Source organism: Cetorhinus maximus, chromosome 15 (assembly GCF_964194155.1).
Source record: "Cetorhinus maximus chromosome 15, sCetMax3.hap1.1, whole genome shotgun sequence".
NCBI classification, from domain to species: domain Eukaryota; kingdom Metazoa; phylum Chordata; class Chondrichthyes; order Lamniformes; family Cetorhinidae; genus Cetorhinus; species Cetorhinus maximus.
The window spans coordinates 77,889,377-77,907,562 of NC_135893.1; the positions used below are offsets into that span (position 1 = coordinate 77,889,377).

The 18,186-nt window shown below is 44.4% G+C and overlaps 1 protein-coding gene across 3 annotated transcripts in view; it reads right to left on the bottom strand.

The window, feature by feature from the left end:
* Positions 1-2,062: 2,062 nt before the first annotated feature.
* LOC144691243 (uncharacterized) overlaps positions 2,063-18,186 on the bottom strand; it is a 47,722-nt gene continuing 31,598 nt past the window's right edge. For 2 of the 3 annotated variants that reach the window (XR_013579072.1, XR_013579073.1), the window contains 2 exons: positions 2,492-2,717; positions 2,063-2,333 (listed from right to left, as the gene is read on the bottom strand). Coding sequence is in view for 1 of the 3 variants with exons in the window: in XM_078559287.1 (XP_078415413.1) it covers positions 2,221-2,333; positions 2,492-2,717; positions 2,840-2,929 (429 nt within the window). In the remaining 2 variants the exon portion in view is untranslated. Of the gene's footprint in view, positions 2,334-2,491; positions 2,718-2,839; positions 2,998-18,186 lie in introns of those variants that run through there. The other variant, XM_078559287.1, reaches the window with a different exon arrangement.

Consider the following 18,186-nt stretch of genomic DNA (forward strand, 5'->3'; position numbering starts at 1 on the left):
ATCGCAGATATGTAACATCTTGAGCTGTGGGTGGGATGTTAAGGTTTAATTGAGATGAGTGACCCAACCTAGCTCTGTGATCCAATCTCTGATGTGGCATATTAATGGCCAGTCAGTTTCTCATGGTCAATGAGTGGATGCCCTTTGGATTTCCGACTTTTTGCCTGCCGTTGGATTCGTCGCTCCCACCCGCATGAAAATCGCCATGGGCGGGATGGGAAAATTGCTTCCTATCGTTTTTCACATAGAATCACAGAAATAGGCCATTCAATCCAAACTGTCAGTTTTAATGCGTCACACCAGCTTCCTCCCAGCCGCTTCATCTAAACCTATCAACATATCCTCCCATTCCTTTCTCCCTCGTCTGCTTACCTTGCTTCCCCTTAGATGCATCTATGATATTTGCCTCAACCCCTTTTCATGCTAGCAAGTTCCACACTTTTTGAATAAAGAAACTTATTGCGAGGGGAATTAAATATAAAAGTAGGGAGGTTATGCTTCAGTTGTACAGGGCACCAGTGAGACCACATCTGGAGTGTTGTGTACAGTACTGGTCTCCTTACTTAAGGAACGATGTAAATGTGTTAGAAGCAGTTCAGAGAAGGTTTTACCAGACTAATACCTGGACTTGATGGGTTGTTTTATAAGGAAAGGTTGGACAGGTTAGGCTTGTATCCACTGGAATTTAGAAGAGTAAGGGGCGACTTAATTGAAACATATAAGATCCTGAAGGGTCTTGACAGGGTGGATTTGGAGAGGACTTTCCTCTTGTGGGAGAATCGAGAACTCAGGGGTTATTGTTTAACAATAAGGGGTCACTCATTTAAAACAGAGATGAGACAAAATTTTTTCCTCAGAGTGTCGTAAGTCTTTGGAACTCTCTTCCTGAAAATGCAGTGGAAGCAGTGCCTTTGAATATTTTTAAGGCAAAGGTGGATATTTTCTTGTTAAGCAAGAGGGTCTTAAGTTATCAGGGGTAGATGGGATGCAGATTTGAGATTACTATCATATCAGCCATGATCTTATTGAATGGCGGAGCAGGCTTGAGGGGCCGAATGGCCTACTCCTGCTCCTTGTTCATATATCTTGAATTATTGGTAATTATCTTTCCTTTATGGTCCCTAATTTTGGCCCCTTCCACAAGCAGAAACATCCTCTCTACCTCTACCCTCTCAAACCCTTCTCCCCTTTAGGTGGGGGGGCAGGGGGTTTGGGGAATGATGACATCATGGTAATATGCCTGGACTAGTAATCCAGAGGCCCAAGCTAATGTCCCAGGAACATGGGCTCATTCTGCCACAGTAGCTGGTGGAATTTAAATTCAATTAATAATCTTGGAATTGAAAGCTAGTCTCAGTAATGGTGATCATTAAATTATCAATTGTCATTAAAAACCCTCATCTGGTTCACTAAACGTACTTTAGGAAAGGAAATCTGCAATCCTTACCTGGTCTGGTCTATGTGACCCACAATAATGTGGTTGAATCTTAACTGATCTCTGAAATTGCCTAGTGAGCCACACAGTTCAAGGGCAATTAAGGATGGACAACAGCAACAACCCGACCTGAAAAGACCGGACATCGATTCAACATTTATAAAAGCTCGGAAGCAATTGTTGCTAATCTGATTTCAAATGCCGTCATTTGGAACAACTATTGATGCAGATCATTGAAAATGGGAGAAAAAATTCCCTTTAAAGAGTGTAGATCGCAGATCATTGAAGCGCTCGAAAATGAACCCACTCTACAGGATTCATTAAAAGCACTCAAAAATACTCAAAAGTGATTGTGGCTTGTCAAGGTTCAAGGGAATTGCACCCCCACATCGATTGCACGCTAATGCATACAACTGGAGAGAAAATATGAATTCCGTGCCAATTTTCAAGTAACTGAAAGTCTGGGAGAATTAGGAGACTAAGAAAATGCCAACAATTCTATTTGTCTGCTTTTATGCAATTTTGGCAATGTAACAACTTTCCCCCAATTTGAGATTTAGTTTTCCTGTTATATTTTAACCACCAACCCAATGAATTCAATAAAACAAGGAAAGCAATTACTTAAATTAAAGGTGCATTTATTAATTCAAGGAAAGCAATTACTACATTAAATGAGCAGCTACTAATTCTCTTGAAAAAGAACACTATTTATTTGAACAGTATGGATTTGTTTTAATTATTGCAAGAGAGATCACTCCCTGCAGTGTCAGAGAGTACACCCACTGTCAGGCTCCAATGGCCGGTCGCCTGGCATTTGTGCAGCAGCTGTTAATGACCCGGTTCAGCTCAGTCTCCGACATTGGCACTGCATTCTTTTGATGGTGCTGTCTCATCAACCCTGGAAGATAACACACATGCTTAGTAGAATCGAACAAGTCTTTGAATAAAACAGCTGATCCCAGAGCTAAGGCTTCACATCACCACCTAGCCTCCCCTGAGAATTACAAAAAAAAACATGTACTTGCTTTATGGTTACTGGTTAATGTATGCACTTACCCTCAACAGCCTGAATGGCCTTTAGGGGCAACAACCTCCTCCCATCTGCTGTAGAAGCTGTATCCCTGCAGGATGAGTTCACCAGGATGCAGCGAGGGAAGAATGCATGGACCAGGTGACTGAGAACCAGGTTTGGCTTTCCAATATTCACCAGGGTCTGAAATTGTTGAGGTGTGAAGACGACATTGGGTGCTGTGACAAGTTCCACCTTCTCTTGGCCACAATTCTGAAAGATCAGAAATTCATGTAAGTATCTGATGGCATGGCGATGGGAATGCGTTACTGGAAGAACACGATGGGACATGAAAAACTAGATACGCTTTTGCTTGCTAAATGAGTTGTACTTACATCCAACTTCCTTTCCCATTCCCATTCTTGGAACCTGCCTCCAGGAGGCATCCCATATCCACTGGACAGGCTCCTGGGGGCCCTGGTCATTGTGCAGTATCTGCATTCATGGGTTCACAGGCAGTTATTGCCCTGTGAGGCCTGTCATGATGCTTCAGATAAATACTGCATGTGGGAAAGAGAAAAATTCTTCCATTAATGGGAATAGACATTTTCCATCAGAATCACTACACAGAAGTGTGATCATTGAGATGTTCCCACATAAACAGAATAGCAAGGCAGTGGTGCTGGCCTTGCTGGTCATGCCCACATCCCATGAAAGAGGGAAAAAAAGGACAACTATTAGGTTAGCCTTCTCTTTCCAAAAATAAAGAGCACCAGTCTGTTCAACCTACCCTGATAAGCATATCCCATTATTCATGTTATCATCCTTGAAAATTGTTTCACCACCTCCTCCTCCAGTGCCTCTCCATCCTTTAAACAATACAGAGACCAGAACTTTGCTGATGATTGAGGTAGTGTAGACTGTCAAGGTGGAAATTAGCCAGACTGTCCTGATTTTTGTAAACAGGATATACTGAGGTAATCTTCCATCTGGTTAGCTAGATGCTGGTGTAGTAATTGTACTGGAACAGCTTGGCTAGGGCTGCAACTAGTTCAGGAGTATAAATCTTCAGCACCGTAACTGGGATGTTGTCAGGTCCCATAGCCTTTGTTTTTTTTTCTCTTTTCACCTTGTACACACTCTCTCTCTCTCTCTTTCCTCTGCAGGCCTCAGGCCTCAGGCCTCAGGCCTGAGGCTGTAGGCTCAGCAGCTGTCACAACATCAGCCAGAGGGGCTCCAGGTGGAAAAAAGATATTCCTGGAACCTAGAAATTAGGATTATAATAAACCACTCCTTTGCAGTTTTTGTTTTTTTTGTTAAAAGTTAACTTAACCCAGTTGGTTGAATTCCACAAGTCAGAGTTACAAGACCTATCCCACAACACCTCCTTACTATTCACAGGATGCAGCCTCTATATATCACTGCCTCCTAACTACTACCCCAATGTTTCAGCTGACTCTCTTTATACTCTTTTGAGCAGCCATTTAAAACAAATGAACTAATGAAGTACTTAATTAATGACCAACCCCTTAAAGGGGTCCTTTGTTTTTAGTGCAGTAAGCCATTATTTGTCTCAGAACAGAATCAAATTGGCTAAGGGTGAGCATCCATGATACAAGAAATCTCAGGAGGCAGCTGAGAAGAATCACTGTTTGGGATTCTACAGGGCCCCAGGGAGCAGGCTGGGAGGCTGGGGGTGGTTAGTGGCATAAAATTGAGTGGGATGGTGGGGGCGTGCTGTGCCCATCATCTTTAACTTGTCACTGGCATTTTACTAGCAGCCAGGAAGATACGGCTCTCCCAACCTTACGAAAACTGAGACTCTGAAGTAACCAATTAATGGCCACTTAAATGCCTTTTCCCACCTTCACTGCTGGGTATTTCACCACATGGGGATATTGCCAGGTACCCTCAGTGGCAAGGGCTGCCTCCGCTGAAAGAGTCCATGTGATCCAGAGTCAATGCTGAGGACTCCCAGGGTCATTCCCTCGCCACTGTATACCACTGTGCCTCCACCTCTGGTGACCAACATGTAGAGCAACAATTATAATTTTATATCCAAATTGTTAAGCCAGATAATTGTAGCAGACCTCCTTGTTGTGATGCTGCCTTCACCTTTGTAAGTTGGCCATTGTGTTGTTATATGTTCCATAGGTCTGTTCTGAGTGACCACAGTTGCTCACTGAGAGTTTTTTATTTTCCATTATCAGGAAATGCTAGTTACAGCCATAAATTACTTATAGGCATATTGAACTTTTTAAGGAAGATGTGTGTGTTTTTAAAGGAATACAAGCAAGGACACTGAGCAAAAGATGGCTGATAATGTAAAACGACCACTTTCTGGAAAATTTCAATGTGGATTATACTGACAGACCTGTCCTTAGAGAACATGGAATGTCGCACCTGAAAAAGATGTCATGGCCTTCTTCAAGCAGAGACACTTAAAAGGGAGATAGGAAAATTGCAAAAGACTGAACTTTAATCTCCTGTGGTTGTGAAGACAAAAGACTGATTACCACAAATCCATTTCCTGTTGATTCATATCTCAGAATGTGTAAAATGGTTGGAAATCAAACAGACTCTGGGCGCAAGACATGATTTTTTTTATCCCTTAGAGGAATGCACACAGAAAATGAGTTAAAAAGCTAACTGTAAAGCAGTGCAGTGTGTGCTAGTGTACTGGCGTGCTGGTGTGCTGCGTTTGTGACATCATGAAGCAGACCAACTAGTCACCCCTGAAGCTGCAGGCAGCCTCTCTCTCGTTCGCTCTGAATAATGACGAATAATGACATGATTCATGAGCACATATCACTTTGGCAATTTGGCTGCTTTTATCTGAAGTCTACAGAAATCCCTTTCCAAGTTAAACAATTATTAGGAATCCTATCTAACAGGATTTAACTGTTTCTTTTGGATAGATTTTGAAACAGGACAAGTAGATTTTCCATGGCACTGCCCACACATGGACATGGGTCTGTGGCTTAGCTGTATGCCCAGAGTTTCTGCATGATTTGGCCCAGCCTTCTGTCATTCAATGGAAGGACAGTGTAATCTCTGGAGTAATATCCCCTCTTCTTGATGTTTAGCAGCTCTAAATGAGGAAAACCAGGTAGTTAAATCAACTGATGAACCAATTAGAAAGTCATTGTTATTTGTTATAAATTTCAGGCTGCTGGTCTGAAAAAGATTGATTTGCGCACAGAATGTAATGTGTGACAGACACAGGATAGATAAGCTTAGTAGGCACAATTTTAAATGGATTGGAAACATTGGGCTGCATTTGGGCAGGACAGTGGCAAAAAGGGAGGCAAAATGAGGTAATGAGGTGTGCTGTCACCTCTACCCTCCGAGCTCCACATCTTCAGGGCTTTTCTGCTCTGGTAATCCGGCCTCCCACCAGAACCACTAGGAATTCCCTTAATGCCAGTGGTAGGCGGTCACTTGTTGGTGGAAATCCCGGCTGGAGGCTACACCGCATGAAAAATTTACTCCGCGTTAAAAGCTGAATCAGGGTTACAGCAGGCCGGACAGGATAGTGGCATCCCCACTCTGTAGATTCCAACAGCATGAGTCCAAAATCTTGACTCCTTCACCAGACCGCCCCTGTTTACTGTGCTGTATTATGGCCTAATGTTGTCAAACATCTTGTACAATGACACTAATTTTTGCAGTACGTAATTTAATTCATGCTTTACTAAAATATCTGACCCTGAAATTGTGGCTTCCCAAAGGCCTCTTGCACAGCCCTTATTTCCTTGCTCCAACATTGATGGCCATGTTTTCAGTTGTCTCAGCCCTAAGCTCTGGATTCCCTCCCGAAGCCTCTCCATTTCTTTAATCCTCTTTCAAACCCGCTACTACGGCCGAGCTTTATAGGGCCGGATATTTGTCAAGGAGACCAGTATCGGAAGTCGGGATTTTCCCGACCACCGCCAACCGCCCCACCCACAATCCCGTCTCCATTCATGAAGGCCCCATCTGACCTATTTTCATGTCAGGAAGGCGGGAATGGGCTGGAGACGGGTCCGCCACCTCTGGTGGCAGGCCAGAGGTGGGCAGATGGTGAGGCCAGCAGGCTAGAAGGCCTGCCTCTATTTAATGGGACTTTGTCCTATTTGTATTAAGGACTGTTAGGCCCTCTAGCCCTCACTCCTCATACCCACTCAGCCCCATCCATCCCCCATTTCCCCTCCATACTCCCTCATACACCTTCCATACCCTCATGCCCCCTCCAACCCCCGCCCCTCCATTCTCCTTCTATTACCTCCATGCCATTTCCAAGCCTCCAACACATCATCCATACCCACTCTTCCAGCATCCACTAAGTGCAAAATCAATAAGCTATTGGCAGATCTGGCAATTCTTTCAAATACTCCTGAAACTGACAACATAGGAAAGCACATTTTGAAAATCTTCTTTGAAAAAAAAACTGCTCATCTTAGAAGCTGATAAAAATGCCAATCAACTACAGCCATCACAATGTCAATGACAAAAAGCTACTCAACTTTACACTTTTTAATCTTGTGTAAATAAACGCAAAGGTATTGAAAGAAACCTCTCAAATAAATATCAGGCCATTACATGATAATAAAGATGTTAATCAAGGAAAACTAGCACTCCATGGCACATTGTGTCAACATTGCCTGTTGATCTGAGTGCATTATCCAATCTTGGAGATCAGCCAAGCATTCATAATGAGGCTATTTGAAAAATCAGCTACCTGGCCATCTGATCAAATTCCTTCTGTTGAATGAAGCAGGAATCCTGGAATCACATTCCACTACTTTTAATGGCCTCCTGATTGGGCCTGTCTCCATCAAAATCTGAGGCTTAGACTTCTCTCAAAATATCTCTTTATGTGTCTTAATGTCAAGTTATGTTTACTAATTCTCCTGTGAAGCACCTTGGAACATTTTATTGCATTAAAGGTGCCATAAAAGTGCAAGTTATTGTTGATCTGTGGTGGGATTGGATTCCACAGGGTGGATTTTCTCATCCCAACTCAGGGTCAAATTGAGTTGTGAGGGCTTTAAATATGCTGGGCAGTAATTGAATCGAGGATTCCTGACCCATTTCCCAACAGAGGTCTTTTTCAGTGGTGCAGGATAAGGGGCCTGGTCACAAATCCACATGCTGATGTCCTGATATCACTGGCACCATTGCAGAAATAGGCATTTTAGACCCTCCACAATCTTCAAGGAGTCAGGCCAGTTTCAGAAGGTGACCTGTTTAGCACCAACACTGGAGTGTTGTGAACCATGGGGGACCCATTGTTTGGAGTCGGGAGCCATATGAAAGGCAAGTTCAAAAGGTGTTGCAAACTTTGTTGCCAACTTTACATATCATAATTAAAAGCTGTATCATATGTTATTTATGTCTTAAATACAGCAAGTGATGCTAGGGCTTTGTTTTGAAAAGATGTGTGATCATTAAATAATGTGTTTGCCAGGTTGTCACTTCTGACATCTGGAAAGCTGTCAGGGCAATCAATGGCATTGTGAAAGTGGAAAAATCTTCAGATGTAGTAGAGTACATTAGCAATGGCATAAAGTGCTATTATGTATTGTACATAAGTGAAATCCGGAGATGATGGTGTCAAATGTACCCAGAACTTTGATTTGTTTTTTCATTGATGTTCCACCCAGCCATCTGTTTGACTGTTTCAAAGCTTTGACAGATAGCTGAGCTTCTGGCTGTCTTCAAAGGCTTTAATATGTTCAGCTCAAGAGATTTGATCAGTGGAATTTAATTATGAATGCCTGGCTGAGTTCCAAATCAACTAATGGATTCTACTCAGCGGGGGTTGTTGACACAGCTGTCAAGGTTGATTTGAGCTTGGTTATTTTGACAGATTTCTGAGCTATTAGGGTTTTTTTTTTCTAATAGGATGTTCAAGTGATATTTATTTATTTTGACAAATTTGTGAGTTTTTTAAAGACCTTCCAATGTTATGATAGGGCTTGTGAGTTCTGTTTATAGTGGTTACTGGGTGTGGGGTGGGGACTGTATGGTATGAGGTAGGGTTAGTGGGGTATGTAGGCTGAGTGGGGTACAGGAGGGTGATTAGGTTATTGGGGTATGGGATAAGAGTGTATGAAGCTGAGGGTTATGAGGGGTATGGGGATGTGATGGGGGTGTGAGGGGATCTAGCTGTGAGGGGACCTGGGGTAGGGGCTGAAAGGGAGATATGGAGGTGTGAGGGGTATGTGAGTATGGGTAGTAAAGGGTCTAAGAGGGCTTGAGAGGAGTATTGGGGGGTTTGAGGGGAGTATGGGAGATGATTGGAGGCATGGGAACTGAGGGAAGGTATGAGGGGGTGGGGTGTAAGGGGTGAGGGCTAGGAGGCCTCACCCTCATCCCCAGAACTGAGCTGATATCTCAGGGAACAGAGGTTGGCCTTTTAACCAGGACTGCCTCTGTGTCCATCTTGTGGGAGGTGACAGTGTAACTCCAGCCAGCCCCCAGCTCCCGGCCTTGCTTGGGTACTACCGGCCAGGAAATCTGACGACTCTCGGTTCCCACCTCCAAGATGATACCCCATGTATCAAAATCCAAGGAATCTAAGTGTGTAAAAATCCGAGGGTGAGCTGTGTATCGTGGGTCCTACGACAGTAGGTTAGATATTTGGAGTCTGGCAGAACATGGCAGAATACAACCCTCTCATTCGCAGGGCTGAATCATTTTAAATGGTGAGCAGGGTTCTCTAAGGGGTGGAGGTGAGAAGGGGGCTGGTGCTGCAATGGTAGCTCCAGGGGGAGGAAATACATCAGCACTGAGTTTTCCTGGGATTGCTGTTGGAAGTTTTCTTATCAGAAATTAGGGAAAGGAGGGATTGCAATGTTTGCACCATTGGAAAAAGAAAAGAAAGACTTGCACTTTTGTAATGGCTTTCACAACCACCAAACATCACAAAGTGATGTAGTGCAGTCACTATTACAATGTAGGAAAAACAGCAGCCAATTTACACACAGCAAACTCCCATGTGATAATGACCAGGTAATCTGTATTTTTCTGATGTTGATTGAGGGATAAATATTGAGCAGGACATCGGAGATAACTCCCCTGCTCTTCTTTGAAATAGTCCCATGGGATCCTTTACATCCACCTGAGCAGGCAGAAGGGGCCTCAGCTTAATGTCTCTTCTGACAGTCAGTACCTTCAACAGTGTAGCACTGGAGTATTTGATTTTTGCATTCAAGCCCTGGAGTAGGACTTGAACCCCGAAACTTGTAATGCAAGAGTGTTAGCAACTGAGTCACAGCTGGCACATCCAAAGGCCCTCAAATGTAGCAGCAAGGAACACGTGGAAGGAGGTGACTGTTAGTGGATGTCTATAAATCCTTTTAACTTTCCGATACCTCCAGCCAACCCCAAGAAAAGGCAAAAATTATCAAACAAAAATCAGACACAAGGAAAAGTTTTTTTTACAGATCTAGAATGTACTGCCTGCAAGTATGGTGGAGGCGGGTTCAACTGAGGCATTCAAAAGGGAGCTGGATGATTATTTGAAGATTTTTTTTTTAAAATTGCAGGGCTACAGGGAAAAGGCAGGTGAGTAGGACCAGCTGTGTAGCTTTTATGGAGAGCCTGCACAAGCATGATGGACTGAATAGCCTCCTCCTGTGCTGTAACCATCCTATGATCTTATACCACTCTATAAAATAATCTTAACTTTATCAGCTTCCCTTGAGAAAAGTACTTTCACTGTGATAAGTAACTGCGCCAGTTATGTAGTGTACAATGAGAAGATGCATAGAGGGCGGAAATGACAGATTGATAATGTCATCATATTTTAATTCCAACAGTTACATTTATCAGAAACTCAGAGGATCTGTGCTTCTTCAAGACTCTGATGAATGCCTGCCTGCTCGCCCTCCTGTTTCTTTAGCTGATGCTGCGAAAGCTGTAGAGATGCTCTGGGATTTCACACTGCAGCACAAGAGCACTCGAAACCATGTTTGACTGCATTGACAACATGGCAGACTGTACCATACACATCTGAAAGCAGCATGCTAGGCAGAGAAAACCACCCTCAAACCTTTGGACAACAATGTTGGGCTTTTAGGGCGGAAACATCGCAGATCTTGGATCCACCCCGAAATTTCAATGCGAGCCCAAATCTTGATTTACGCTTTCCCCCAGGAATGTCTGTCATTCCCTCCTGAAGTGAAAACATTAAATCTACTGGCTTTGGAACAAGCAATCTGATTAGCTTCCAAATTAAGGCACCAAAAAAAAACTGTGGATCAAGAGCGTTTTCCAAATTCTGATGTTTTTCTGGGTGCAGAAGTAACCTCAAACATGCAACATAGGAGACATACTGACATCTCTATTTTAAAGTTTGAATGCATTCCCAAATATTTCTTAACAATTGTGTGAAGTACTGAAAACAGGACACAGCTTGCCAAACCATAATATTTTGATACGACCAGTTAGAAAAACAGATCTTTCATTAACTCAGAAAACAGTTTTTTTTTTCCGGTGAATAGTTTTGTATTAGGTTTGGTAATTGTGAGCAGCATCTGAAATTATGTCGACATTTCTCTAATGGTGGCATAGTGGCATTGTCACTGGACTGGTAATCCAGAGGCCCAGGGTAATGCTCTGGGACCTGGATTTGAATCCCACCACAGCAGATGGTGGAATTTGAATTCAATAAGTATCTGGAATTAAAAATCTAATGGCGAACATGAAACCATTGCCAATTGTCGTAAAAACCCATCTGGTTCACTAATGTCCTTTAGGGAAGGAAAGCTGCTCTCTTTACCTGGTCTGACCTACACATGACTCCAGATCCACAGCAATGTGGTTGATTCTCAAAATGCCCTCTGAACAAGGGCAATTAGGGATGGGCAATAAATGCTGGCCCAGCCAGCGACACCCACATCCCATGAACGAATTTTTAAAAAGTAATACGATGGTCATTCAGCTACAACTAGTCATAGAGGTCTACAGCACAGAAAAAGGCCCATCGGCCCATCGAGTCTGCGCCAGTCAAACAAGTACCTAACTATTCTAATTCCATTTTCCAGCACTAGGCCCATAGCCTTGTATGCCATGGCATCGCGAGTGCACATCCAAATACTTCTTAAATATTATGAGGGTTTCTGCCTCTACCACCCTTTCAGGCAGTGAGTTTCAGATTCCCACCACCCTCTGGGTGAAAAAATTCTTCCTCACATCCCCTCTAAACCTCCTTCCCCTTACCTTAACATGCAGCTGGCAAGAAATTATGAAGACAAATGGCATGTTGGCCTTTATTACATGGGGACTGAAGCACAAGAATAAAGAAGTCTTGCTATTATTGTACAGGGCTTTGCTGAGACCACACCTGGAATACTGTGTGCCATTTTGGTCTCCATATTTAAGGAAGAATGGGTTTGCATTGGAGGTGATACAGTGAAGGTTCACTAGATTGGTTGCTGAGTCACCAAGGAAATAGAATTATTTCAGCATCTTGGCCTGTTTACAGTGCACTTACTCTTTGAGAACATTTGTGTAAAAGCCATTTCTATCTGACCTCCAGATTTAAATGGCTCTTCCCTGAATTTCTTTGCATTTCCCTGGTCCGCCTGCTGTCTGCCACTGGCTTTATTTGAAAACAGTGAAATTGCAATGAGTCAAACTCAGGTAACACGAAATTCCAGTTACGCCAAAGTCGTCAACGATTGCTGCCGGAGAGTAGCAAATCCCATAGAACGATGCTCATGATAAGCCAAAATTCTGCACGAGTAACTCTGGATTAGACGAATTTGTCAAAGTTTGTCATATGACCATGCCGACCAATCAGAGCAGAGTTAACCCACAAGAGCGTGAAATCATGGAGTGCTGTGCCAGCCACCATTTGACACTGAGATCTCCCCGTGAAGGGGCGTGCAAAACCTGTGAGTATGGCTAAACCTGTGAGAAAGTTCAAAGTGTTGTCAATCAGAGAAAAGGTGAAGTTGATACAGCAAGTGGAAAACCATGGTATGAAGTGGAAAGCAGACGTCACAAAGAAGTGGGAGATTCTACCTTCAAGTTTGTCCGCCATTATGAAACACGAGGCGAACATCTTAGAACAGTTCGACAAACAAACATTCTCTCCAGCAAGGAAGAGGATGAGAACAAGTGCATATCCCAACATTGAAGAAGCTTTGCTAATGTGGTTCAAGGCAGCCCAAGCAGAGAATGTTCCCATCTCAGGTGCAATGACCCTGAAGTGTCCTGTGGTGATTGTTGCTTTAAGGCCAACCTTACTGAGTAAGAGGCATATGGGCAGAACAGCCAATCAGCACCAAGCACAAGGAAGCTTATAAGGGGCGGAGTTTTCCTAGTCTACAGAGTCCATTGTAGCCTTGCTAGAAGCCTGCAGCTAATCCAGCATCTCTGCAAATAAATAAAAACAAAAAACTACTGCAGATGCTGGAAAACCAAAACAAAAACAAAAACTGAATTACCTGGAAAAACTCAACAGGTCTGGCAGCATCGGTGGAGAAGAAAAGAGTTGACATTTCGAGTCCAATGACCCTTCAACAGAACTGAGTGTAGTTAGGAGAGGGGTGAAATATAAGCCGGTTTAAGGTGGGGGGCGGGGGGAGAGAAGTTGAGGGTGGGGTGGTTGTTGGGACAACCAAGCAGTGATAGGAGCAGATAATCAAAAGATGTCACAGACAAAAGGATCAAAGAGGTGTTGAAGGTGGTGATATTATCTAAGAGAATGTGCTAATTAAGAATGGATGGCAGGACACTCAAGGTACAGCTCTAGTGGGGGTAGGGTGGAAAGATTGACAAGGTATTAGTTGTAGATTTAAAAATAATAGAAATAGGTAGGAAAAGAAAAATCTATATAAATTATTGAAAAAAACAAAAGGGAGGGGGAAGAAACGGGGTGGGGATGGGGGGAGGGAGTTTAAGATCTAAAGTTGTTGAATTCAATATTCAGCCCGGAAGGCTGTAAAGTGCCTAGTTGGAAGATGAGGTGCTGTTCCTCCAGTTTGCGTTGGGCTTCACTGGAACAATGCAGCAAGCCAAGGACAGACATGTGGGCAAGAGAGCAGGGTGGAGTGTTAAAATGGCAAGCGACAGGGAGGTTTGGGTCTTTCTTGCGGACAGACCGCAGGTGTTCTGCAAAGCGGTCGCCCAGTTTGCGTTTAGTCTCTCCAATGTAGTGGAGACCGCATTGGGAGCAACGAATGCAGTAGACTAAGTTAGGGGAAATGCAAGTGAAATGCTGCTTCACTTGAAAGGAGTGTTTGGGCCCTTGGACGGTGAGGAGAGAAGAAGTGAAGGGGCAGGTGTTGCATCTTCTGTGTGGGCATGGGGAGGTGCCATAGGTGGGGGTTGAGGAGTAGGGGATGATGGAAGAGTGGACCAGGGTGTCCCGGAGGGAACGATCCCTACGGAATGCCGCCAGGGAGGGTGAAGGGAAGATGTGTTTGGTGGTGGCATCATGCTGGAGTTGGCGGAAATGGCGGAGGATGATCCTTTGAATGCGGAGGCTGGTGGGATGATAAGTGAGGACAAGGGGGACCCTATCATGTTTCTGGGAGGGAGGAGAAGGCGTGAGGGCGGATGCGCGGGAGATGGGCCGGACACGGTTGAGGGCCCTGTCAACGACCGTGGGTGGAAAACCTCGGTTAAAGAAGAAGGAGGACATGTCAGTGGAACTGTTTTTGAAGGTAGCGTCATCAGAACAGATGCGACGGAGGCGAAGGAACTGAGAGAATGGGATGGAGTCCTTACAGGAAGCGGGGTGTGAGGAGCTGTAGTCGAGGTGCTGTGGGAGTCGGTAGGCTTGTAATGGATATTGGTGGACAGTCTATCATCAGAAATTGAGACAGAGAGGTCAAGGAAGGGCAGGGAAGTGTCAGAGATGGACCATGTGAAAATGATGGAGGGGTGGAAATTGGAAGCAAAATTAATCAATTTTTCCAGGTCCCGACGAGAGCATGAAGCAGCACCTCGTCTGGACCTGGAAAAATTTATTAATTTTGCTTCCAATCTCCACCCCTCCATCATTTTCACATGGTCCATCTCTGACACTTCTCTTCCCTTCCTTGACCTCTCTGTCTCAATTTCTGATGATAGACTGTCCACCAATATCCATTACAAGCCTACCGACTCCCACAGCTACCTCAACTACAGCTCCTCACACCCCGCTTCCTGTAAGGACTCCATCCCATTCTCTCAGTTCCTTCACCTCCGTCGCATCTGTTCTGATGACGCTACCTTCAAAAACAGTTCCTCTGACATGTCCTCCTTTTTTAACCGAGGTTTTCCACCCACGGTCGTTGACAGGGCCCTCAACCGTGTCCGGCCCATATCCCGCGCATCCTCCCTCACGCCTTCTCCTCCCTCCCAGAAACATGATAGGGTCCCCCTTGTCCTCACTTATCACCCCACCAGCCTCCGCATTCAAAGGATCATCCTCCGCCATTTCCGCCAACTCCAGCATGATGCCACCACCAAACACATCTTCCCTTCACCCCCCCTGGTGGCATTCCGTAGGGATCGTTCCCTCCGGGACACCCTGGTCCACTCCTCCATCATCCCCTACTCCTCAACCCCCACCTATGGCACCTCCCCATGCCCACGCAGAAGATGCAACACCTGCCCCTTCACTTCCTCTCTCCTCACCATCCAAGGGCCCAAACACTCCTTTCAAGTGAAGCAGCATTTCACTTGCATTTCCCCTAACTTAGTCTACTGCATTCGTTGCTCCCAATGCGGTCTCCTCTACATTGGAGAGACCAAACGCAAACTGGGCGACCGCTTTGCAGAACACTTGCGGTCTGTCCGCAAGAAAGACCCAAACCTCCCTGTCGCTTGCCATTTTAACACTCCACCCTGCTCTCTTGCCCACATGTCTGTCCTTGGCTTGCTGCATTGTTCCAGTGAAGCCCAACGCAAACTGGAGGAACAGCACCTCATCTTCCGACTAGGCACTTTACAACCTTCCGGGCTGAATATTGAATTCAACAACTTTAGATCTTAAACTCCCTCCCCCCATCCCCACCCCGTTTCTTCCCCCTCCCTTTTGTTTTTTTCAATAATTTATATAGATTTTTCTTTTCCTACCTATTTCCATTATTTTTAAATCTACAACTAATACCTTGTCAATCTTTCCACCCCACCCCCACTAGAGCTGTACCTTGAGTGTCCTGCCATCCATTCTTAATTAGCATATTCTCTTAGATAATATCACCACCTTCAACACCTCTTTGATCCTTTTGTCTGTGACATCTTTTGATTATCTGCTCCTATCACTGCTTGGTTGTCCCAACAACCACCCCACCCTCAACTTCTCTCCCCCCGCCCCCCACCTTAAACCAGCTTATATTTCACCCCTCTCCTAACTACACTCAGTTCTGTTGAAGGGTCATTGGACTCGAAATGTCAACTCTTTTCTTCTCCACTGATGCTGCCAGACCTGCTGAGTTTTTCCAGGTAATTCTGTTTTTGTTTTTGTTCTCTGCAAATAAAGTTTGTTGTTCATCTGAAGAAGCCTCACGGAAGGACATCTGTACAAGTCTGATGGTGCCTGCCCGCTCGCCTGCCTGTTTCCTTCGCCAATGCTACAAAGGCTGTAGAGATGCTCTGGGATTTCACACTACATGAGAAAACCCGAAACCATGTTTTCCTGTATTGACACATGGCAGACTGTATCGTACGCACGCAAGGCAGAAAAAGTTACGGAGTTTTTCCTGTCTTTTGCAAGGTCAGGTCGTTGTAAGGTGTGAACAAATTGAATGAAGACTTTTTCACACATTTACTATTTTTTATTTGTTCATGGGATGTGGTCATCGCTGGCTAGGCCAGCATATATTGCCCATACCCTGATTGCTCCTTGTTCAGAGGACATGCGCGCGAAAGAGCGCACTGATCTCCCTGAGGCTAAGTGCTGCCTCAGGGAGATTGGCTCCAAATTAAAAAAAGTTAAATAAATGATAGCAAGATTTCCCTGACATGTCCCCTGATGTGACACCATCACATGAGTTTGGACATGTCCGTCACGTTTACTGAAACCTTTATTAAATATTTTAAAACCTTCATGAACCCTCATCCCGCCCATGGATGAGGTTTCATGCTTTTTCTGAAGCTCGCCAGGGCTCCCGGCCTGCCCTCCAACCCTAAGGTTGGACAGGCAGGTCCATTAATAATTTTAATTACTTTTTAAGTGGCCTCAATAGGCCGTTGACAGGTCAGCGGGATTTGGCTGTGCCCCCGCTAACCTGAAAATGGAAATGACCCGGGATGACGTCGGGCGTTCTGTCCGACGTCATCCCACATCATTTTATGCGTTGGCGAGTGGGCCCCGCCCCTGCTCGCTGATTGGAAGACCCTCCCCATAGAGTTGCATTAATGTGGGGACGAGGCCTCCTCAGCTACCACAAAGCTTCACTTAACATGAATTTGGAGGCGGATCTCCTGGGATTCAACTCATCAAGATTTTACTGTACTGTATTTCCTGAAGTTGGACCACTGCTGCACCTGAGGTAAGTTGCGCACGGAGATTGGTGGGGCAGGATTGCTGTTGTGATCAGCTGCTCAGCACAGAAAACAAGAGTTTGACACAGAAGAGGGTGGAGGTGGAAGAAATTGGTATACACAGGATCCCCTTCTCAGGTGTAAAATGGGTGCAGAACATTCGATTTAGTGGTGGGATGGTATGTGCCCAATCTACACAGGCTTTGATCTCTTGCTAAATCCACGCTGCCCAGTTTTTAGACATCATGGGCAGATGGCAAAAATAGGCTTTAGGCCTTTGAATATGGTAATGAGGGGCCTGATGAAGGATCCCTCTGCAAAATGAGGCTCTGCTGACTGAAGGCAGTCACTAGCTCAAAGCAGGGTTTCTGCTGAAGTCCTGCTGATGGCTTGCAAGAAGCTTTAAGGAAATTCAAATAGATTTAGGAAATCTGAACTTTGTTAAATTAACACTGGAATGCTGTTTCTCAAAAAGCAACTCAGTTAAGATCAATTCTTTGACTGTTTTCTGTTATTCAAAGTAATGTTAAGTTTCAGACTCTATTGCAATAAAGAAGCTGTTATGAAAAAACGTTGCTTTTACGTCTGTTTTAAGATCATGTGATTGGCGCGAACGCCTAACCTTCAGCTGATCACTTGATGAAAGAAAGATGTTTTGTCTACATGGTGAACAGAAAGCACGCTAATTGATACTAACCAGGAGGTATTCCTCACAAGTGCCTCGTAATGTACGGTATGAGGTCAGCTAAGTACTGACAGCGGTCTAAAAGTGTAAGCAGACAAGTACTGTAGAATAAACACAATTACTCTTACTCCCAACAGTGCTTAAAAATGTACTGTACCCTGAAGGCCAAGTAATTGGAAGGTATCCTGTATAATGTGCCTTTTGTTGTTAAGGCACTGCATTAAGCTAGTTTTTATTGCAATTTTCTTTTCTCTCTTTAATTTTGTAACATTCAAACTGTGTTCAAACAATTAGATTTTATGCAGCCAATTTGAAAATCAATTCTATGATTTTTGTGCCCATGCTGTCTCTTTGAAAGAGCTAATCAATTACTGGTAGGTCCGCTCCTCTATTCTTTCCCCAAAGCCTTGCAAAATTCCCCTTTTTATGTATTTAGGGCAATGCCCTTTTGAAAGTTACTATTGAATCTGCCCCCATCACCCTCTCAGGCAGGGTGTTCCTGATAATAACAATTTTCTGTGGTAAAAACAAATCCTTGTCTTTGTAGTATTAGGGTGTTCTGGACTGTAAGGGTTAATGTGTGACTGG